Source organism: Martes martes (genome assembly GCF_963455335.1).
Source record: "Martes martes genome assembly, chromosome: 1".
In the NCBI taxonomy this organism is placed as follows: domain Eukaryota; kingdom Metazoa; phylum Chordata; class Mammalia; order Carnivora; family Mustelidae; genus Martes; species Martes martes.
In genome coordinates this window covers 161,675,579-161,699,367 of record NC_137888.1, presented here as the reverse complement: position 1 = coordinate 161,699,367, position 23,789 = coordinate 161,675,579, and the positions used below count along the sequence as shown (strand labels likewise).

Sequence of the window (23,789 nt, the reverse complement as noted above, 5' to 3'; positions counted from 1 at the left end):
CACTGCTCCACCTCCTCCCTGGGTCACAGAGCAGGCAGTGGTTGGACCAGCATTTGTAGAGGGCCCTAGAGCCCCTGTCTGAAGGCCTCTTGCACACTGAGAGAGCCCTTTCCGACACATATGTCCCTGGCCCTTTGTATGCTGGTGGTGCAGGTCTTATCTGCCCATTCTACAGGGCAGCAGCCTGAGTCCAAGGGAGCTGGCTCATGAGGCCAGGCTCATAGTGGAGCAGGCACGCAGACTCTGACTGCTCCTCTTTTCTGCCAAGGTCATTGCCCTCTCGGTGGGGAACAAGCCCAGCGTCACCAACCCCTTCCCCGCGCTGGAGCCCGCCGTTGTGAAGTTCGTCTGCGCCCCACCCTCCAGGCTCACCCTGACCCCTGTCTATGCCAGCCCGCAGCTCGACCTGTCATGTCCACTGCTGCAGCAGAACAAGCAGGTGGTAAGTGAGCAGTGCTCTGGGAGGGTAGCAGGTCCATGCCGCACCCTCACCTCCGTGCTCAGTGGCCCCTGCTTGGGGCCTGCTCCTCCTAGCCAGCTTTTACATATCAGAGGGTTGGGGGCTAAAGACCCAGAGAGGTGAGGGGCTCACCTAGAGTCCCGGTTGCTCATGACAATGCCAGGTGGAGGTAGGACGCCTCTGGTCCCAGGCTTGGCTCCCCCTCTCTCTGTACGGCACTTGGCAGCTGGTAAAATCTCATCATCTTTTGTGACTTGGGGGCATTGAGGTAGGCCTTTGGTCTGTGGGTGGCCAGTATGTGTGTGGTCAGAGGGGAGACTGCTGCACCTTTCTCCATGGGTGAGGGGAACGCAGGGAGGCTGTGTTTCAAATGTACACTTGGGAGGGAAAGAAAATCTTTGGGGGTTGCTCTGACAGGCAGGGATAGAAGATGAACCCCACAGGGCTGGACCCCTGGGCTTGTGGCCAGTCTAGCCCTCCACCCCAGGACACGCAGAGGACTCTGGAGCCCTCCTGTTCAGGCTCAGGGGCACCAAAAACCTCCCGGCCAGCCCCAGCCCCCAAGCCCTTCTCAGAGGCAGAGACCCGGCCGGCAGCTTTTCCTTCTTTCCTTCAACATGTATTCATCCAGCACCTTCTGTGTCCCGGGTGCAGAGTCCTGGGTTCGAGAATACAGAGTACTCAGGACCGGTGAGGCACCTAGAGGGGACAGGAGACCAGGAGGCCCATGGATAGCAGACGAGAAGGACGAAAGGTGGGGATTGCTGTGGAGTGAGGGAGGCAGGGTAGGATCCCTACCAGTGGAGGCCACTTCAGATGGGGCCAGGAAAGACCTCTGTCAGGAAGACACCCACCACATCAGGCCCCATGGTCAGGAGATGCCAGCCCAGAAGAGCTGAGTTAAGGGTGTCCCAGGCAGGTAGAATGGCAGTGCAAAGGCCCTGAGACTAGACTAGGGTCTCTGTGTCCCTGCTGCCCACACGGTAATCAGAACGGTTGTGCCAGGAACTCTCACCTGTGTGCCTCATTGCCCATTGCCAGGACCATCTGGGCAGCCAGGTTTGTTGGATCCCATTCATGGCTTTGCCCACGAGGCCCAGAGTTGGGCAGGGTCCCAGAGGAAGAACCTAGATCTGCCCACTCCCACGTTTTCAGTGCCTCCTCTATGGCCCCTGCGGCTGGTTCTTTCCTCCCAGCCCTGGCCTTACGATCAGCCCCAAGATGTGTCCAGCTGCCCTCTCCCTTGGTGGCTTCTGAGGGGCCCTGTGTCTCCTGGAGCCACCTCTAGGGATAGGACCCTCTTAACTCTTTGCTGTCTGCCTGGAGAGGACTCAGTGCCTAGCCTTTGTGCACACAATGGAAGCTTCCTGAAGCTGTTTACGTGGGTAGCCTGTCCCAGTGGGGGAGGAGATTTGGGGTTTGGCTCCCCTGTGGGTAAAGGAGGAGAACAGCTTTGTGTCTGGTCAAAGTCACATTTCTTTGAAGCTCCGTGGGAGGGGGGGTCCCCGACTCCAGTGTCTAGGACTCAGGAACAGCTCTGGCGTGTAACTCTGCCTCTCGGCCCCCGCATTCCCTGCAAGCTTGGGTGACTTGTCTTCCTGCTGTCCCGGTGGGCGTCTGCCTTCTTTCAGGCTTTCTGGATTGCTCAGTTCTGAGGTTCTCGGCCATGGGAGCCCCTCTGTTGCCCCCGACGCTGGTCCCTTTAAGGGTCACTGCCTCAACAGCATTCAGCACAGAGGGAGGGTTCTTTGTGCCCAGCCTCGGCACACTCTCCTGCCTCCCCCACCACTGGCCAAGGGGTACCCCCCTGTGTTTCCTCTCGACAGGTGAGACTCTGGGGGCTTGTCACCTTGAAGCCACATTCACCCCTAGCCCAGGCCTGGGTGTCGGTGGCAGGGAGCAGGTGGCTGTCATTTCCAAGCTGAAAATCTGTGCATCTGGGACTTAATTCTTCTCCCTGATTTGAGGGGCTTTTGAGATGAATGTCCTGAAAGCTTCACATCTTAAATCACTTTCATGTATTTATTTAGCACATTATCTCTGAAGAATATAGTCAGGCGAAGTCTGGACTCTGGAAAAGTCTGGAAAACCTGGCCTGTTGGTCCCCTGGGTGTGAGGCCAGGAGTCAGCCAGCAGCTGACATCAGTAGGGACTGACAGCTGGGGCTAGATCCCTCCTTGAAGGACCCTGGTGACAGTGGTCTCCTAGGGTTGTAGGGGACAACTGTGGGTGGACCGAAGGTGTTCAAAGCAGTAAATGTTACCCTTCTTACCTCATTCTCTGCTTAGACCTGGTCAGCAGCTTCCCATTCCCCCAGAGCAAAAGCCAATCCCCTTCTGTGGCCGCCAGTCCCTGAGTCCAGGCCCCTGTTAATGTCCCTCCCACCTGCTCCCCCCGTACTGGCACACCCTGTCATGCCACGAGCACCCCAGAACACGCCCTGTGTGCATCCCCAACTTGCTGGTCCCTCTGGCTTGGCTTCTCTCCTGTGTTTCCAGGCCTCCCTCCCTGCCTCCTTCACTTCTTTATTCAAATGCCCCTCCTTGGAAGGGTATCCTCAGCCTTTAGAACCTACCCAAAGTTTTTCCCTTCCCTCAACATTTTATATTCTGGCTCTCTTCTCCCCCTGCCCACAAGCTCTTACCATCATCCAGTGCCATAGAATTTACATGTTTATTTCCTTCTTTGTGAGTCTCTAGAAGAGAGCACTACTTGGGGTAGGAGGTCAGTAATGTGATGGACAAATGAACACAGGAATGAGCATCCCACACCCATGTCCCTGTGTCTTCTGCCCCCCCCTTTTTAAGATTTTATTTTGATAGAGAGGAGAGAGAGAATGAGTGCATAATCAGAGGAGTGGCAGAGGGAGAAGCAGTCTCCCACTGAGCAGGGAGCCCGATGCAGGGCTGGAACCCAGGACCCTGGGATCATGACCTGAGCTGAAGGCAGACACTTAACAACTGAGCCACCCAGGCACCCCTCTGCCCCTGACTCTTGCAGGGTCAAATGCCCGGAGAAGCCAGGTGGGGTGCTGCTGAAGGAAAGGGGCTAGGGATAGGGGGCAGGGATGCAAACCTGGAGAGCAAGCACCCCTTTGCAGGACAGCTTGCCCCCCTCAGCTCCAGCCCCTTCAAGCCCAGGCTGGCCAAACCTTCTCATTTTCAAAGAAAAAACCAGGCTAGGCAGATCGATGGGCATCTTCCTTGTCTTCACATGCTGGGCACCTGCCAAGTGAGCTGTGTCTGGCCGTCTGTTGGCTGTGACCTCGGGGTCAGCGCGGGGCTCTCTTTCTTGATGGAAGGATGACAGTCAGGCTGCGGAGCATTGCTCTGAATGGGCTTGTGCGTGTCGTAGATCTCACTCGTTAGGAAATAATGGACCTCAGAGACAGGATCACTGGGCCATCCATCAGGCCTGGTGTTGCGGAGCTGTGAGCTGCGCAGGCACGGCCCCTGCGATTTCTGATCTCACTAGGGGACCTTGAGGAAGATATATCCATGCCATGCATTCCCGGGTGCAGTATCAATTTAATTTTATACCTCTCCAAAGCCAAAGGCCACCCAAGATGTGTTTGCAGAGTAAATTATGGGCAAGGCCAGACACCAGAACGCAGCTGAGCAGTCAGAGTGACAAAGTGGAACCAGACTCCAGCCTGACCCCAGTCCTCGGCTCTGGTCGTCCTGCGTTCAGCTCACTGCGGCTGAGCCCCGTTGCATGCCAGGATGACTGATGACCAGGGGCATGTGTGGAGCCCCCGCCCGACCGGTCCTCTGGGGAGAGGTCACACAGGGAAGGCCTGTGGGCTTTAAAATCAGACCAGCAGAGTTCCACCCCAAAACCTGTGTGACCTTGGGCAAGTTGTTGGATGTCTCTGAGTCTCAGCCTTCCTGTTTGTTAAAATGGGGATAATGTTGCCCCAAATGTCTGTTGGAAGGACCCAAGCATGCTTGGCACAGGATGTTAATGTCCTTCCACCCAGGTTGTTTCTACAGGAAAGAGAAAAAGCTACTTCTCATCCCTGCCCAGAGTCAGCAGCTCCTGGTTTGAATCCAGACTTGTTACAAGATCCTTTGCATCCCTGGGGGTTTGTGCGGACCTGCATTTAAAATTTGCTATATGCTTTGGCTCGGTGTCATCTAGGGTAGAGAAAGCTAGAAGGACCCGGGGAGGAGCCTTCCTGGCACCAGTCGGGAGTTCGGGGACGGTCTCAGTCCGGACATTCGAGGCTAGGCTGCAGGAATAAGCACCCCCAGATCCCAGGGCCTTCCCACAGCAATTCATTTCTTCCTTGCACCGCCTGTGCATCACGGTGGTGGGGGACCCGGCTTCGTGTCGCTGCTCTCTTCCTTCCGAGACACAGTCGGTGGGACACCCACCAGGTGGAATGTGGCCAGAGAGAAAGAGAGCCTGGCAGGTCGCTTTGCCTGGGAGGTGTTTTAAGTCAGTTTCTGTCTTTCACTGGTCAAAGCAAGTGACCTGGTCCCTCCTAACTGCAGGGGCCAGAGAAGTTGAGCCCTGGTCTCTGGACCCATGGCTGCTGGAGAACTGGACACACTGGTGACTGCCGCGCATGACTGCCCATTTCCAGACTTGCTCATTTGTTTCAGTGAGCTGGGCTCTTGAAAAGGATCTCGTATGACCCTTATTTAAAATGGGGTTCTGGGAGGTGGGTTCTGCTGTGATGCCCACTTTACAGATGGAGAAACTAAGGCTGTGGGAGGTGGGCAGCTTGCCTGGGTGGTGAGAGGCCGAGGTTCGAGTCCAGGCAGTAGAATCCAGATGTCTATGTGCTTAGGGTCCCTGCTTTGCTTCCTGCCCCACCTACTCCCTTGCCATCCGGGCAGGGAGCAAAGGGGATGAACCAGCCTCTGGGAGGAATGAGACCGAGTTGGCATGGGTTCTAAGGGGTTGGTTTGCTTAGGGAGCCAGAGGTAACAGTACAGTGGTTGTAATTCAGGGTTTGGAACTGAACCCTGACAGTATGCCACTCATTTGCCGAGTTGCCTTTGATTTCTTCCTTTTCTTCCCTGGAACTCTGCTTCCTCACCCTTAATATGGGGATGGCATCTCCCATCTCACTGGGATATTTAAGGATCAGGTGAGAACCTGGCTCTGAAAGGAGCTTTGCAGGCTGAATGACTGGGACATTTCGGATGTTGTAACTGGTGTTCTTTTTAAACCCTTGGGGGCAGTCATCCTGGAGGGGCTGGGCTGGGCGTGCATGGGGCAGAGAGGAGGTGGCAAGGGTTTGGGAAGGTAAGGTCAAAGAGGAAGTAGAGCAGCCTGGCCAAGGTGGCGGTGGGAGGGTGTGGGCTCTAGGGTGGGGTCTCCTGACCTTGGCATTCCCAACATTTTGAACCAGATCCTTCTGGAGGTTGGTCCTGTGCTTTGTGGGGTGTTAGGCCACATCCCTGACCCCTACCCTTTACATACCCGTTGCACCTCCTGCCCCCCCAGTTGTGATCATCAAAAAGGCTTTCAGACATTGCCAGGATCACCCTTGGGGGAACAAATGTTTCCCTCCTCAAGGGGGACCACGGGCTGGAGTGAGAGGCCAGGTTGGACAGAGCCATAGCTCTGGCATCGAGGCATCAAGGCATCTCGATGGCGGGGCAGCGTAGTTAGTGACTTGCCACCTCCCCCTCCCCAGGCCCCAGGGAGCCCCAAAGGCAGCCAGTCAGGTCTAGGGTGCCCCGTGCGGTCAAGGGCAAATGTGCCCGGTTCTGGGCACAGCCGGGATGCGAGATTTCTGCCCCTTGCAGGTTCCGGTCTCCAGCCACCGCAACCCCGTGCTGGACCTGGCTGCCTATGACCAGCAGGGCCGCAGATTCGACAACTTCAGCTCTCTGAACATCCAGTGGGAGTCGACCAGGCCCCTGCTGGCCAGCATCAGGCTGGAGCTGCCCATGCAGCTAGTGGCCCGGGATGATGGGAGCGGCCAGAAGAAGCTGCACGGTGAGCCCGGGTTGGGGGGCAGGGGTAGTCTGCTGACCCAGGCCGGGAGGACAGAGTGTAGTGAGACCCCAGATGGATGGGAAGGATGCTGAAGGAGGGCTGGCGGCAACTATGGACCCTGCTGGATCACTTTTTCAGGGATGGGCAGACAAACTGAGGCTCAGGGCAGGGGAGTCTCACGTTCCAGCTGGTCCAGATCAGCCAGCTTCCCAGGCCTGCACTGCTCCAGGCCACACGCCTTCACATACCAGTGGTGGCCAGAAATCACGGCCAGCGCTGCTCCTTGAAGCTGCACCGAACTTGGCTCCACGGGCCTGGTAACTCATACGGTGCATACAGTTTAAACCAACTTGGTCATGTATTTTTAGGACCAGAGACTTAAACTGCAAGAAGGAGGGAGGGGCTGCTTCCCTGGCAGCAAGGGGGCAAAAACCCAGCATCTGTTCTCCTTTCCCTGGACTCAGGCTTGCAGGCCATCTCGGTTCATGAGGCATCGGGGACCACGGCCATCTCCGCCACCACCACCGGCTACCAGCAGTCCCACCTCAGCACGGCCAGAGTGGAGCAGCCGGTATCCGCCTAAACCCCGGGCAGGGAGTGGTTCCCCCAACCCTGCCCCACTGCTCCTGCTCACATCCTGCCCACTGTCCGAGCGTCCAGAGCCCCCTGAGTCCCCTGAGCTCGCTCCGTTCACTAACCTACGCCCAAAACGAATGCCATGGGCTCACATGAACTGGAGTGCCTTCCTGCTGGCCTCCTGCCTCCAGCACCCCTATCCCCCAGGCCTGGCACTCAGGCAGCTGGGGGGGTTCCAAATTAAAGGCAGTCTGGCCCCGGCCCCTCATGGCCCCTGCATACAGCTTTGGGAGCCCTTGAGCTCATCTGTCCTGCCTCTTCTCCCACAAGGCCCTGACCTCACACCCCACCTGGATGTGCCTCAGGGGCCTGGGCCTCTATGACTTTATACCCAGAGTCCCTGCTGCCTGGAACACCATCCCCCTCCTTCCCTTCACTCCTCCCCAGCTGGTGGCCTCCTGCTCATTAGTCCCAGCCATACTGTCAGCCTGTCTGCGGAGCGGTCCCTGAGCCTGGGCACTGAGTAGCTGCCCCCACCCCCAGCGTGGTGTAGACGCCCCCCCCCCAATACACACAGTTGCCATCATCCACATACACTTGGGTCAAGGCCCGTTGAATCTTCTCTCCCCACCCCAGCATCTCATGGGCCACCCATAGAGGCATGGCTTGTGGACAGCAAGGGAGGGCATATGGTGGGGGGCATGAGAAGGGCTCCCCCAGAGTGGTCTTACCTGGATGATCCTCACCCCATGGTGAGGGAGGGGCAGCAGTCGACTTGGGTTTTATATAGGGTGAAGGCAGCAGGTGGTGGCTGGAAGGAGGAGGTGGGACTGGGTTCCAAGAGACCCTAAGTGCCAGGATAAGAAGCTTGAAGTTTCCTTCTAGGTAGTGGGGAGCAAGGAAAGCATTTGAAGGGGGTGGAACCCCAGCGGGAGTAGCATTGAGGCTGGCCTGGGGGGAGGTGGCCCTCAAGGAGCACCCCTGTATGCCCCTGGCGGCTCAAGTTTTGGGTCCTCTGTCCCCACCTGCACAGGGAGTCCCTTGGCTGTGGGTGGCCTCACCCTTCTGGGCCTCAGCACTTAGGCTCTTTGGTCTGTGGGCTTTTCTCTAATGATAACTGCCCTTAACCTTCACTTCCTTGGCATCTGCTCACCTGCGAGTCCCCCCAACCACCGCCGCCTCCAACCTGCCCTTCACTGCCTTCGCCACCCACCCTAAGCTCTGACACAGGCCATTCGTTTGCTTTCCCTTTTAATCCTGACCTTAGATTCAATTCGCATCATTGCCAAAGGCACTTGTTGGACCCCTAGGGCTAGCACAGTGCTGGGCACAGGGGAGGAGCTCGAGCACGAGGACACGGGTGGGTCCGAGCTGGGTCAGGTCCAGCAGTCTCCCTGAAGGCCATGTGGCCGAATCACATACTTGGAAATGTGCACCACCCGAGGGAGTGAGGGGCAGTGCTAGTTCCCTTGTGAGCCCACTGTGACGACACCCCCTTCACTCGGCCCCTTTGCTGCTTACCCAAGCCCCGGCCCCTTGCACATGGCTCCACAGCTGGTCATTTGCTATGTGTCCCCGCTTTCTTGGTGAGGGGAGGGTATGAATCGCCCATTTCATGGGGCCTGGCAGGTGGGGGGGGGGGTACAGGCTTCGGTAGAATTATCGGATGTCTCAAAGGGATGTGGCCTCTTGGCTGGGTTGGAACACGATGGTTTTCCTGGGGCTTATGTCCCCAACATACTGAGTGCCCTGGGGTAACACCAGGACCCAGGGTTTCTAGAGCTGCTCTTTTAGAGGGGACGCCCGCGGGCTGGCCCTGGGATGGCCCATTGCCTTGGACCTGATGGCCCTGTTTTGCTTCTCTAGTACGACCCTCTTGTGCCTGTGTCAGCCTCCATAGAACTCATCCTGGTGGAGGACGTGAGGGTGAGCCCAGAGGAGGTAACCATCTACAACCACCCCAGCGTGCAGGTACAGAGTCCTTTCCCTGTTACCGTGACACCTAGGCATGGCCCACACGGTGGGGTTGGGGGGGGGCTCGCCTCTGACACCCAGGCTGACCCCTCCTTGCAGGCGGAGTTGCACATCAGAGAAGGCTCGGGCTACTTCTTCCTCAACACCAGCACCATGGACGTCATCAAGGTGGTCTACCAGGAGGCCAGGGGCGTGGCCACGGTGAGTGTGGGTCCTGTCCTCACGCTCCTTGCAATTCCTCCTTCGGGTGGCCTTGGGTGTAACAGAGTGGTTACTTCCAAAGTAGGCGCTTAATCACACCAGATGCAATTGGTGAGGCCTTTTGAGTCTGTCGTTCATCGTTTGTGAAACTCTCATCATTTGTGAGCTACCTTTGTGACTTCCATTCCACATCTATAAACTGCCCACGCTATTAGTGAACTAGCGGTTTCCTGTCAGTCTTTTAATTAAAACATGATATATAAGCAGCAGTGTAACAGTGATAAGGAAGGCTGCTTTTGAAAGGTGTATCAGCTTTTTCTGTTTTTCCCTATGTCTTTCTTGACCCGTTCCCTGTTCTGGCAAATACCGACTCAGCTGTGCCCGCGATGTGGAAGGATTTAGGATTCTGCTTTTGTCAGGAGTTGCGCCCTTAGTTTTTCCCCGCCACGTTGCTATGTAGGCTGGCTGACTTTTTTTAAAATATATTTTTTAAAGGTTTGTTTATGTATTTTAGAGAGATAGAGAGAGCACTGGGGGGAGGGGCAGAGGGAGAGGGAAAGAGAATCCCAAGCAGATTCGACTCCGTGCTGTGCTTAGAGCCCGATGCAGGGCTGGACCCCATGACCCTGAGATCATGACCTGAGCCGAAACTCAGAGACAGACGCCCAACCAATTGTGCCACCCAGGCGCCCCGAGGCTGGCTGACTGCTTTTATGTAGTTGTTTATACTTAGCTATTCTCTCTTTGTAGAGGATATCAGTTGTTCAGATCTTTTTTTTGTTTTTTAAAAACAGTGCTACAGTTATAGCAAAGAGTAAAAGCAAACAAATACCAAAATTCTAAATGTCTGTATATGTGTGTAAGGAGTTATTTTGCAATCATGCAAACAGAACTTTCTCCAAAACATACGTACTATGGAATGTATTGAACCATAAATGCAGGCAGCCACGAACAAAGACATGACACCCAAGTGGTACCATTAAACTGCAGCTCTTCCATGGCCCTTGGACTGCTCTGAAGTCCATTTCTCTGTTTGCACTCGCTGACCGTCTTGACACAGGGAGTCACAGTTATTTGCCTCTGGAGTGGGACAGGTGTAAAGGACATGAGGGTCACGAGCAGGGTTTCCTGGGATGGGGAACATACCTGGAGGTGCTGTGCCACATGGCCCCAGATGTTTACTTTCAGTGTCAGAGAGTAGTAGGGAGTGGTGGGGACCATGGCAAAGTAGAAAGCAGAGACCGTTTCTGAGGGACAGCCACCGAGTGCCTCTAGGTGACTTTTGTTTAATTTTTACTTTTTTAATTTTTTAATTTTTCAAATGTTTTATTTAGTTCTTTATTTTAGAGAGAGAGCACATGCATGCAAGTGCTGGGGGAGGGGCAGAAGGTGAGGGTGAAACTCTCCCAGCATGGAGTGGCAGACTCCATGCTGAACTTAGAGCCCGACACGGGGTTTGATCCCATGATCATCACCTGACCTGGGCCAAAACCAAGAGTCAGATGCTTCACCAGCTGAGCCACCCAAATGTCCCTTACCCTGCCTTTTGTTTTTGTTTTTTGTTGTTGTTTTTAAAGATTTTATTTATTTGAGAGAGAGAGAGAGAGACAGAGCATAAGCGGGGCGGGGAGGAAGAAGCAAACTCCCACCTAGCAGGGAGCCCTATGTGGGGCTTGATCCCAGGACCCCAAGAGCAAGATCTGAGCCAAAGGCAGACGCTCAACCAACTGTGGCCCCCAAGCACCCCGTCTTTTATTATTTTTAATACCAGCTTTATCGTGGTATAATTCGCATACCATACACCTTGCCTATTTCAAGTGTAAGGTCAGTCGGTGGTGTTTAGTCACTCGTAGACATGTGCAGTCAGGACCACGGACAGTTCTAGAGCATTTTCATCCCCTCAGAAAGAAACCCCTGTGTGTCCTCCCTGTTCTCACACAGAGAGACAAAAGAGCATTGGATTTTGTCAAATGCTTTTTCTGTGTCTCTTGAAATACTGATGCGGTTTTTGTTTTTTATCCTATTGATATGATGTGTTGCATTAATTGCCTTTCAGACGTTAAACCAACCTTGCATTTCTGGGGCAAATGCTACTTGATCATGATATGGAATTCTTTTTACATGTAACGAGATTTTGTTTGCTAATATTTCATTGAGTTTATACTCACAGCCCTAAGAGGTACTGGTCTGTGCTTTTCTGTCCTGTAATGTCTTCAGCTGGTGTGGGTATCCAGGTAACATCGGCCTCACAGAATGACTTAACAGCGTTGCTTCTTAGTTTTGGTAGAGTTTGTGTGGATTGGTATGAAGTGCTCTTAAATATTGGGTAGAATTAACCAGTGAAGCCATCGGGACATGATCTTTTCTTCCAGGGCAGGTTTTTGATTACTAATTCCATCTCTCTATATGTTACAGGTCTATTCACACTGTTTCTTTTTTAGTCCATAGCTTGGGTCTTTATAGGACAGAATGCCCTTTTCAGGACAATTCAGGTTTTTTGCTTTCTGGGTGTTTGTTCTGTTTTCACATTTACATCCCTCCAGTGATTGACCTTGGTCTCTACCTGGCTGTGGAGAGGCTTTTTTTCAGTTCCGTCCCTTAGTGAGGAAGCATGTCATAATACTCCTGTTTTTTCAGAGGCAGAGTCTCAGCCGACAGAATCCCTTAGGCATGTCGCCGTAAATCAGAGCAAGAAAACACTGTCTCTCGCCACCTGGGAACAAATGTGTGTTGTTAGGGGCAGCAGGAGGGTTGCTAGAAGTCTGAGATGAGAGGAAACTGTCCCCAGAGTATTTTTGTTCCTTTTATAAAATAATGGATAGTTCCCCGGCCATCCCTCCTGCCATGTAAATGAGTGTTCACTGTCACATCCTTCATATTAAAAGGAAAAGCTCAAGTTGTAAATAATTCTGACCGCTTGAGATATGCCTTGCTTTGCTATATTTCTGGAGATTAAAAAAAGGACTCCCTTGTTATCAGCAGGGTGCCTGGGTGGCTCAGTCAGTTAAGTGTCTGCCTTATGGCTTGGGCCATGATCCCAGGGTTCTGGGATTGAGCCCTGTGTCAGGCTCCCTGCTCTGTGGAGAGTCTGCTTCTCCCTCTCCCTCTGCCCCTCTCTGCCACTGGTGCTGTCTCTCTCATGCTCTCTCTCATACACATAAATGAATAATATCTTAAAAAAAAAGTCCCTGTTATCAAGAAGAGGGAAGCCTCGAGTTCAGAAAAAATAGGTACAGTGCCAACAAAACTTGGAGACCCCTTTAGTCACATTTACCTTGCCTCTTATCTTTTGAATAAGCCCAGAACGTAGACCTGCAGCCAGAGAGAGAACTCTCCTCAAAGAACAAGAGCTTCTAAGAGCCCATGTTGGACTGGGTGCCTCTATAGGTAGTGAGTCCCTCATCTCTGGAGGCAGCCAAACAGGAGGTGGGACACTTGTCTGGAAGACTCGAGATGGGATTTCAACATCAGAGCCAAGTTTCCCCAGAAGACCTCGAGTGCCTATATAGTCCCACAATACTAGGTTTACCCCCATGTCATCCCTGTCAGAAGCAGAAGCTAGTCTTCTCCAGTCAAGACAAGTAATGATGTTCCCATTCTAAGAGGGTCCCAGGAGAGCCCCAGCAGTTCTCTCTTGGTTGTGGGCGAGCCCTTGCTCATGTGTCTCATCCAGCCATGGTTCCCATGGAGTGGGACAGAGCGCCCAGGGCAGGCATGACCCCCAGGACGAGCCTAGCACTGTGGAAAGCACCACAGCGTCCCATGTGGCAGGCCCCACGAGGTGTTCTGGGGGGCACCTTGACCCTTGGGGTCTCTGCTTCCTGTTGGCTCAGGCCTGGGCAAAGACCCTTGCACCTCGAGGTAGAGCTTGGGCTCCGGTTCCCTCTGCCTCTTCTGGAACCGGCCCGAGGGGTTTTTCATGGAGCGTTGACAATTGGTGACAGTTGTTTCTGAAGGACGTTTACACGTTTTCTTTGGCATTTTCCAGCTGCTAATTAGCAACATTCTCGTCTCCCTTAATCACAGACACGAGAAAGCCCACAGCAGTTCTTCAATTAGCTCACAGAAGATGTTTCTTTCTTTCCTATTGATACACATTCAGGATACAAGAATGGCTCCTGGGTGTGCTTCGGCTTCTGCGCGTCTCTGGAAGGGAGCTGTCACGCTCACACACCAGGGCCATTGTGAAGGCTCTTCTGGCCACACAATGGAGGCCATGCAGGGCTGTGCTGAATTCTTACACCCACCCCACCCCCCACCCACAAAACTCCCTGCGAGCAGCCTTTAGTTCATTTCTGGCTGGCATGCCCCTAGGAGTGCTTACCTGACTGAAGCTTACGGTTCCTTTTTTCTCACCCATTCTTTCCATTTCATATCAAGTCCTCTACGCAGAACCCACGTAACTAGAAGGGGAGGCAGGGATGGGGGGGCATGACCTACTGTGCGCCATGCACTTCATACCTTTAAAGTAATGCGTTCATTCTGCAAAGATTGGTGATGGTCCAGGTGCTGGGAGTTGGTGGGGAACAAATCACTAGCCACATTGTTTGTCTCTGTATCCTCAGTCCTATGAGGCCTAGCCAAGCACGGCGACCTTGTATATTCAAGGAGTGTTTCCAGAAGCAAGAGGGGATGGGTAGCAGGTGGCAGCCATGGGCTTTGAACTCCAGTGTGTGTCCTGCTTTTCCCCTGAGAATGACCTAAGGACAGAGGTACCTGTCCCAGTCCTGGATGGATTTTCATCCAGCATCCAAGCCAGGGCTCTTCCCCCTGCCTGTGACTTTCCTGTGTTCGTGGTTACCACCTACAGGTCTCAAGGACATGCCCTGACCACCACCCCCTACCCCATGCCATTGACAAGCACTCTCTAGTAGGAAATGGGAGCTGATGACTCCTGGGACATTTGGACATATTTGTAGGGTCCTTCCTCTTCTATAAACACTGAAGGATAAGCCTGAAGCGTGTGGGGGCCCAGGGAAACAAGGAGCTGAGCCGGTGCAGGCGGCATCTCAGGGGCTGGGCGGGTACGCAGGGACATCCACAGCATCAGCCCACTTGCAAGCAGAGCTGCCTCTGGCTCCACTAGCAGGGCCTTAATGAGCAGTAATGCATTCATCGTCTCCGAAGAGATGACAGGACTCTCCTCTCGGCTCAGTATGCGCTGAAGTTCTCAGGTGGCACCTTCAACACCTAGAGATGAGAATTCGCTCTGGGCCTGGAGTGTCCCCTCCTCCTCCCCTCCATACGCAATGCCCCCGGATGTCAGTCAAGAAGCAGGTGGACCCAAAACACCTGGAGAGGCAGACAGGCACAGTCCAGAGTTAGTAGTGATGACGATCCCCTCGCGGCCAATAGAGGCCTGGCAGACACTCTCCCTTCCCCAAGAGGGGCCTGTCTCACAGGCGGCCCGGCAGAGCTCGCCCTTGACGCCTTGTTCAGCAGGGGCAAGGGGAGTGGCTGTGTGTGGTGGGGGGACAGCTTGATGCTGCCCTCTGTGTCCATCATCCGGAAGGCAGCCAGACGTCCAGCCTCTGGGAAATCAAGTGGAAGATGAATTGATTTCCCCTCGCCTTTTTGTCATTGTTTAAAATGTGCAGAATTGTCCTTTTGAAGGGGGAGGGGAGAGCTAGAAAAAGCCCTCCGTGCCTTTACCTGTGAGGGTCCATCTGCCGCCAGTGCAACATGTAATTTCTCAGTGCCGTGAAGGACGCACCGGCCCCTGACAGCACCAAGTTCTGCAGGAGGATTAGATTGGAGCCTTGAATTAGGTTTTCAAAGATAGCTCTGGTTTCTCTCTCGAATTTTTAAATGCGTTCACATTAAGGGAAAAGGAATAAGCTGGGGTGAATCATCCCTGGCAAAAGGGGAGGCCTGGTGCTTCCCAGACCCCGCTCCTTGGCCCGTATTTCGTACCAGACTTGGGTGGCGGTGGCTCAAATTGCCGAGGTATCACTCCAGGATACGACCGTGATTTCCACTCTGGGGTCTTTGTTAATCGACTTTAAGTCATCGTGCAGAAGAACTTGGGCACGCCTCCTCAGGGCTGGTGTGCCCTTGAGCTCAATGATACTGCCAGAGGCTCCAGCGTGGCCAAGCTTGCTAGTCCTCCATGCCCCCAGCTCACTGTGGGCTCGGGCCTCCGTCTCAGCCCTGGCCTTTTCCTGGCCTGCCCCCCTCCCTTGCCCATGGTTCCATTTTGGTTGCTGCGGTCATCTCGCTCTGGCAGAGTGTGGTAGAAGGAGCCCTGAACTGGGAGCTCAGGCACCTGGGTTTCCTTCTCAGTGCTGCCCCTTCAAGGTTCGGTTCCCACCCTATGTGGGCCTCAGTTTCCCCCATATGTGCATGGAAGGAGTTGGACCGCAATCAGCACTTCCCAAAGAGATGAGGGTACATGGGTTTGCAGACTTTTTTTTTTTCTAGAATTTCTACTTCTTCACAAAGCTAATATTAAAGCTAAGCAGACAGACTAGAATACCAGGTTTCTTTGCCATCACTACAGTAACCTAGAGCTGTGACCGTGGGTCTTGGTCTGATCAATACATGTTTATTGGGGACTGAGCCTGTGCCAGATGCTAGGCCCAGCCCTGAGAGAGGCTGGTGAGAAGACAGCCTGGGGGAGGATGGGCACTAGACCATGGTCTCTGTCACAGCCTAATTATAAGCAATAAAGCTGTACCAGGAAAAGTGAGCAGCAGTAGCAAAGAAGCCTTAGCTGTCTAATTGGGGAAGACTTTCCTAGGAAGGATGCTTGAGCAGAAGCCTGAAGGATGAGGAGGAGCCAGCAGGTGAAGAGGAGGTGCAGGGATAAAAGCCCCAGGTTGTTAAGATGGGCTATGCAGCCCTGAGGCAGGCAGGCCCTAGCTGGCTTTGAGGACCAGAGAGGAACAGTGGCTGGAGCCTGACGGCGGTGAGGGAGCAGGTTTTGCAGTGACATTAGAGCCCTGGGCAAGGGCCAGCTTCATGCCAGGTTCTTCTAGGACATATGAAGGATTTGGACTCACTTTCTGGGCCACCTTCAAAGGGTTTTAACCTGGATATGATGTGATCATGTTTGGCTGTCTCCTTTGTTTCAGAAACCTGCTTTTCTTCCCCCCACAGGTTATTAATACTGACATTGTAGCTTTCCAAACACTGAATCCCTGTAAACTGCCCCCTTTCCCACCCCCTGCCAAATGACTCTACCAGCGCAAACTGCAGCCAGCAAAGCCAGGACCAGACAGGGATGGGAAGCCACCCTCTGGACCTAGCCATCAGCTCCGTGGCTTATTCCCCACCTGCCCAGCCCCCAGACCACCCAGTTGAGATGCATGCCTAAGCAATAAAACATACCACTGTGGGCACGTGGGCAGCGTGAGATAGTGATTATGGTGCAGTTTGTCTGGGGAGAGATGCTTCTGAATGTAGGATCCGTGAAGCAGATAGGGAAAGAGGGAGGTTTAAAATGGCGGGGGCGGGGGGTCTTTGCAGCGAAGACTGGAACACAGTTACTCGGGTGTGTCCCTCCACTCAGAATGTTCATGAGGTCCCTACTTCAAACACGGCCAAGGCAGACATAAATGTCGGGATGAATGAGACTCACAGAGTGAATATTTGAGACTGTGGTGGCCTCTGTGGTCTGTTTACAGGTTCTGAGATTCTGTGGGGTCAGATGAGGACCCCCAAGTGAGGGTTTCGTTCAGAAAGGAGCTATGTCACATATGGCACAGTCTTCTATTACCAAAGCTGCAGAGGCAGGTGGCGTGCACTAGAGATGTGAAACCCTGGGTTGGTGCCCTTGTGTGTGTCCATGGCCTCTGACTGCCCTGCTTTGAGCAGCTTCCATTTTTGTAAATCTTAAATTGTAAATCTTACCAAGTTGAAGTAAATGTTCTTCGAGATCCACCCTGGTTCTATCATGTTACATTTCAAGCCCTTCACCTGGCTGGTAGTGGGGGCTCAAAACGAGGAGTAGGCAGGACAGGAGCTGGGTTAGGATTTTCCTTGTCCGCTGCTTCTGTGTCCTGGCCTGGAGGCCTCCTGGAGGTGGTGTCTCACGGGTGATGGGCTGATGCCATAAGCAGCTGTCAGACTGAGCACCACCCCCCAACCTTGCAGGCGCATCCTTTGCTCCCAGGCATGTCGACCATCATGATCCACGACCTGTGCCTAGCCTTCCCCGCCCCAGCAAAGGTGGATGTGTACGTCTCGGACATTCAGGAGCTCTACGTCCGCGTGGTGGATAAGGTCAGTAGCAACTTCCTAACAGGGCCCTCCGCTGCTGGTTCACAGAGATGGGGAGAGTGGTGAGGCTGCAGGAATTACTTTCCTCATGCCCTTTGCTCTTTCTTCTGGTTTCTGGGTCCCTCTACCCACCTCCTGAGTTGTTTGGAGCTTCTAGAGCTGTCGTGCCTCTGTCCCTCCTTGTGCACGATGTGGAGGGACCTCTGAGTTTAGACTTTCACACCAGTTTCCGTCAGGAAAGTTCAGCGGTAAGTCCTGCCCGGAGTTGTCTCCTCCTTAGCCCCGATGTGGGAATGCCCGTCCTCTAGCTGATGTAGGTTACTAGCCTACACTAAGCAAGGCTTGCACCCTGCTGATGGTGAATTTCTCCCTGGTGTGTGGGTTGTGGATTCTTGGGAATCTTAGTGGCGAATGAGTAAAACACACCACTGCTAAGTGCTTTGGGGAAAGGAATACATGACAGATCTGGGCTTTTCTTGAATGCCAACGAGAATTTATATTGCTCCAAATACCTGAAGGAGCTATGGCCGGGCTTACAGAAGGTCACCGTCTGGTTCCTAGTTTCCTGACCAGAGAGAATGGCTAGTAATTAAAATGTTTGAGCACCTTACAGTACCCAAAAAGCCAATATTCTCTTATGTAACCTCGGATATTCCTTCTACGGTCCTATTTCCTCATCAGACTTCGGTTTCTTCACTGAGCATGTCTGAAGCTCTGTATGCCAAGGTTCTTACTGTATACACTGCCAGGTGTGAGCAGTTTGGTCAATGACCATTATTGAGCGCCTACTGTACGTCATCCTGGCTGCATCGTGTCACTCTAACTAGCTTCTTAGCTCTTTAAGAGTGGGGAGTATCATTGATGAATCTGAGTATCCCCAAAGTCCCCTGTATACAGGAAGCACTTAACTGATGTTCATTTGTTGATTGGCCTGTTATCTGGAGCTCAGCCTGGGCCGGTGGGTTTGAGGTTAGCAGCGCTTCGGCAGAAAGCCTTGGAATGCCACCAGTGCTAGAATTCGTCACTCAAAGGCTACCCTGAGTCTCTGTCCCCACGATGCAGGTGGAGATTGGGAAGACGGTCAAGGCCTATGTCCGCGTGCTAGACTTTCACAAGAAGCCTTTCCTGGCCAAATACTTCGCCTTCATGGACCTGAAGCTCCGAGCGGCTTCTCAGATCATCACATTGGTGTGAGTCCTCCCAGGCGTCCCAGAAAGCCATCTCAGGGATAACAGTGGCAGGTTGAGGGGAGAAGTCCCAGCCCTTCCCTCTGTTCCAGGGCCCTTGACGAAGCCCTTGACAACTACACGGCCACGTTCCGCGTCCACGGTGTGGCCATTGGCCAGACCAGTCTCACTGCGACGGTGACAGATAAAGCTGGACAGCGAATCAACTCGGCCTCCCAGCAGATTGAGGTAAAACTAGGCCTCCTACCGCCACGTGGGATCCGTCCATCCCTCGCCGCCTGTATGCATGGAGTGGGAAACGTGTCATTTTTGCAACAGGCTTGGAGTTCTAAGGGTCATCCAGGAAGCTGCCATGGAGAAACCGTATTAAGATCTCTGCCCTGCCGTGTCCTCTGACTCAGAGGGAGCCCTCCCCAATCCCCGGGAAGGCAGCACCACAGGGAGGGGCCGGAGGAACTCCAATCTCCCTGTGGGACGTGGGGGGCAGGATGTTGCTCAGAGGGGAGAGCCACTTGTCACACGGCCGGGGAGGGCACAATACTCTGTAAAGCCTTAAGTGCCAGAAAGGAGTAGCTGGGCAGGAGCTGCGGGCCGATTAGGCTCACATCTAGAAGCTCATCCTGACTGTTACTCCGAACCAGCCCTCCGAAGCAGTGGGCTCCTGTCATGGCAGCTCCCGGAGCAAGTGGGGATGTCAGGGGTCATCTCCATGTGTGACTTGGGACTGTCTTGTGGCCTTAGGTGTTTCACAGGAGCCTCCCAGTCCCCAGGGGCCAAGGCAGCCATGGCTCCAAATTCAAGTCCAAGTTTCTCCCTCAGTGGCAGTGCCGAGATGTGTGCCCTCCCACCAGCATCCTCCACAGGCCTGTCCACGCAGCGGCTGGCAGGCTTTATATTAAACGGTTCTGAAGCCGGCAGTTGCGGTTTGTGCCTCTGGATGGGAGGGCTCCTTTCTGGTGATAGAGAATTCATTTCTGCCTATAAATAGCGCAACGCCACGGAGACTAATCCTCATGCACAAAGCAGCCCCTTGGCCAACTGGGCTCTGTGCTCCCGTCCGGGTTCCTCCTGCGCTCCTGCTAGGTGGGGCCGGGGGGGAGGGGGCAGGCAGGAGGAGGACGTCAGGCCTTCCGTGGTGCAGAGAGACAAGGGCGTCCTTGTCCCTGACCCCCCAACCCCTCTTCCTTCATCTGAGAATTTTGAGAACATCGAAGAAGAGAACTGTCCCCGGGCAATTTATCAGTAGAAATTGGAGAAATGCTGTGCAAGGGGGAAAACCTTGAAGGCAGTGGAATGTGAACTTTGCCATGTATCAAAATTCTCTGGAAGACTTGTTAAAACACAAATTTCAGGGACATCCCCTTGCCATTCTGATTCCATAGATCGGGGTGGGCTGGAGAATGGGTGTTTCTAATAGATCTCAGGTAACACTGATATGGCTGGCCAGGGGACCATGAGGTGAGAGCCTTATAGGAAGGTTTCATGTGAGAAAGGTGTGTTTATTTTCACGGGGCTTCGGATCTGACGAAACGAAGCAGGATTGCAAACAGCAGAACTTGCTCCCGGGAACCACAGATCCTCAGGCCCCGGACAGGCTGAGATCCTGGGGAGGTGAGCTCAGGCTCTTCCTGAGCTCAGCAGGACCCAGGTCCACCCCCAGACCCCTCTCCCAGAGCAGGGACGTCCAGGAGCCACATGTCCCTCTCTGTGAATACGTTCAGGGTGGATTCTGCCCAGCCGAGTGCGCTCAGAACACAATGGCCCCCTTCTCTCTTGTGTTTCCACACGCAGGTCTTTCCCCCATTTAGGTTGATACCCAGGAAGGTGACGCTGATCATCGGGGCCATGATGCAGGTAGGAGCCGAAGGCTGCATGCTTGCCCACACCCAACCTGTGGCCCCTCCCTGGCTCCAGGCACGCGCCCCACCCCCACCCTGGGCGTCAGGAGGCTAAGAGGGAGAGCTTGGGTGTGTCAGCGCCCTCGCCTCCAAGGATGAGCCCCGGGGGCTGACTGGGCACTGCTGCTTCTCCCTGCTCCAGATCACCTCGGAGGGCGGCCCACAGCCCCAGTCCAATATCCTCTTCTCCATCAGTAACGAGAGCGTTGCCGTGGTGAACAGCGCGGGGCTGGTGCGGGGGCTGGCTATCGGCAACGGCACTGTGTCTGGGGTCGTGCAGGCTGTGGACGCTGAGACTGGCAAGCTTGTCATCGTATCTCAGGTAATGCACGTGGGCTCCTCTGGTCATGGGGGCTCCTGAAGCCTCTAGTTGTGGGGTGCACTTCCCCCAGCAACTGGCACGCCAGTCAGCCATGATGGCAAGGAGGTCTGTTTACTGGGGTGGAGCTCTGGTCCCAAGGGCCCCCCCCACGAAGGTCCTGCTTCTGCTCTCTGAGTCCACAGCCCCTCTCTGCCATCTGCCCTTCACCAGGGCCAGCCCGGCAACCTGGGGACCTCTTCTCCAGACTGAGTCTCCCTAGCTGCTGCTTTTTTTTTTTTTTTAAGATTTTATTTATTTATTTGACAGACAGAGATCACAAGTAGGCAGAGAGGCAGGCAGAGAGAGAGGGAAGCAGGCTCCCTGCTGAGCAGAGAGCCTGATGCGGGGCTCGATCTCAGGACCCTGAGATCATGACCTGAGCCAAAGGCAGAGGATTTAACCCACTGAGCCACCCAGGCGCCCCTCCCTAGCTGCTTCTTAAAGGACAGGGTCTCTAACACTGTCCCTGCCCTGGGGACATTCCAAGGCATGATGGTGGTAGCAGCTATGACAGTGGACTCTGCACTAGGCACTTTACCCTTAACTCCTTTAGCTCCCCTGGCACCCCTGCCACCGGACATTTGCTGCTACCCAGTTTCCCTGTGATGGGCCTAAGGAAGAGCTAGGGGCCCAAGGCTTGGGGACGTTCAGATGGAAGAGAAGGGTACTGTTGCCTCTGACATGCTTTGTGGCTTACAATGTGGGTTTTCAGGGGTGTGCATAGCTTGGCTACTACTGTAAGCATGGACAATTGGACACCAGTAGGATTTCAGAACCATACTTGTATTTTTAGGAAAAAAGGAAAACCTGAATCATGCACTAGTCACTTTGGCACCACTGGAGGTTAAGTTATTCCCCAGGCTTCTTGGCTGGACTCTGGGACATTTACGAAGTGCTTTTCTGGATTAGCAGAGACATTGGAAGGCTCAGCTAGGGGAGTCTTCCCCATAGTGGGGGTTCTTCCTGCCCCCAATCAGCGGCCCTGACTCCACGTGGGAGAAAGCTGGTTTCTTTTTTTCTTTTTTTCTTTTTTTTCTTTTAAGTAAGCTTCACACCCAATGTGGGGCTTGAACTCATGACTTTGAGATCAAGAGTTGCATTCTCCACCGATTGAGCCAGCCAGGCACCCTGGACATGGAACCCTGATCGTGTTCCTTGTTTCCCGGGTGTGGGCACCTCGTTGGGCTCCTCAGGGAAGATGGGAGATGGTCTCCATGTGCTGAGGGCTTGAGTTCTCCCTGACAACCTGTGACTATGGTGACTTGCGGAAGCGTCTGCTCTAACAAGACCATGGACAGCCTTTTCAGAACCCCATCTCCTGGTTCCTTGTCTGGCATTAAGGGCTCCCTGGAAGGTGTCCGTGAGCTCCCCTGAGTTCACCACATCTGAACACAGGGCACCCAGGGGAGCTGGTGTGCATACCGTCCTGGAGAAGGGGAGGCTGATGCGTCCTCCTTCCCCGAGGCTGACTTTGATCTGACATTGAGTTCATTGATTTACTCCCTTTTGCCAGAGTTTCAGCATCTCTGCAAGGATTGTGCTTAAACCACAAAGTCTTTTTGAATCATGGAGGTAGATGCCCTGATTCTACCTATCGATTTTATAAAGATGACAAGAAAGCCTTGGGAATGTGAATCTGTCCTGTGGCATAGAGCAGGATTCAGATAGACGTCATGGAGAATAAGATGAAGGTCCAACGAGGCGATGCTTTTTTTTCTCCCCCCTTCTAAAGAAAGGATTGCGGCTTCAGGAACTAGTTTTATTTTTCTCCTCCTGAGGGCCCAGGTGGCTGAAGTGGCAGCTGGCTGTGACTTCAGCTGGAGGGGCAGAGAGCCATGCGGTTCCCTCCCAGCCACTTCTCTTCCTGGTCTGACCTCGCTGGGCCACCTCTCTCTGTGTCTCCATCTGGCGGGTCAGGAGAGGAACTGGGGGAAGGTCCTGGTGCCCCCTGGCAGCTGGAGAGGCTGGGCCACCAGCACCAGCTGAAAGCCATCTTCTTGAGCCCAGGCAGGTAGGGGCTTGGCTGAGGCCCATGTATCCACAGAGTGTGTGGGAGCTCAGAAGCTCCCAGTTCCATCTGTCCAAACCAGGTCACCGATGCAGCACCCATGGCCAGAGTGTGGGCCGGGACTAGCAGAAGGAGACCAGGCTGTGAAAAGGACAAAGGGAAGGAAGGGAATGGATTATTTATTGAGTACCTGCTAAATGCCAGGCCTTAGTCCAGATCACAAGACATAGGAGGTGGGCCCTGTATGAGTCAATGCAAAAAAGGCTTACAGGTTTCAGTAGCCTGGGTTTAGCAAGAGTCAGTAGCACTATAAAGAAACTTAATAAAGTCAATCTTTTTTTTTTTTTAAAGATTTTATTTATTAACTTGAGAGACAGAGCATGAGTAGGGGAAAGAGCAAAGGGAAAAGCAGGCTCCCACTGAGCTGGGAGCCCGACACAGGGCTCCATCCCAGGGTCCTGGGATTATGACCTGAGCCGAAGGCAGATGCTTAACCGACCGAGCTACCCAGGCACCCCTAAAATTAATTTTTGACCAGACTAATTCGAGTATAGACTTTGGGATGAAAGAGCATATACAGTCTACTCTAGCCAGATTCTGTGTCCTGCCTTCGTCACAGTACCCTGTTCACTTACAGAGAGACACATGCTAGATTTGGGGTTGGGAGACTCGAATCCTGTCCCATGAGGGCCACCCAGAAGGGCCAACCCCAGTCACCGCCCCCAAGTCCCTGAAGTGCGGACCTGGAGCAGCTGGCTCAGATAGGCCTCTTAAGCTCAGAGGCCCAGGGTGGGACCCCCAAGGGAACAGGAAAAACAGCAGCCAGATCTCTGGGGGGTGAGCCACCCACAAAGCCAGGCTGCGTCGGGAAGAGGAACAGGTGCTGGACATCTTGTGAGGACCTCCTGGCCTGCAGGACCCTAAGCTGGCCTTGACAAGATCCTCCTTC

At 53.9% G+C, this 23,789-nt stretch overlaps 1 protein-coding gene across 1 annotated transcript in view; it reads left to right on the top strand.

The window, feature by feature from the left end:
* Positions 1-23,789, top strand: part of NUP210 (nucleoporin 210) — a gene marked incomplete at its 5' end in the record, with an annotated part of 107,296 nt that overhangs the window by 59,882 nt on the left and 23,625 nt on the right. Inside the window, 10 exon segments of the mRNA XM_080811331.1 lie at positions 269-442; positions 6,223-6,415; positions 6,880-6,986; positions 8,858-8,962; positions 9,065-9,166; positions 17,261-17,389; positions 18,449-18,576; positions 18,666-18,801; positions 20,365-20,427; positions 20,614-20,793. Of these exon segments, the coding sequence (XP_080667457.1) occupies positions 269-442; positions 6,223-6,415; positions 6,880-6,986; positions 8,858-8,962; positions 9,065-9,166; positions 17,261-17,389; positions 18,449-18,576; positions 18,666-18,801; positions 20,365-20,427; positions 20,614-20,793 (1,317 nt within the window).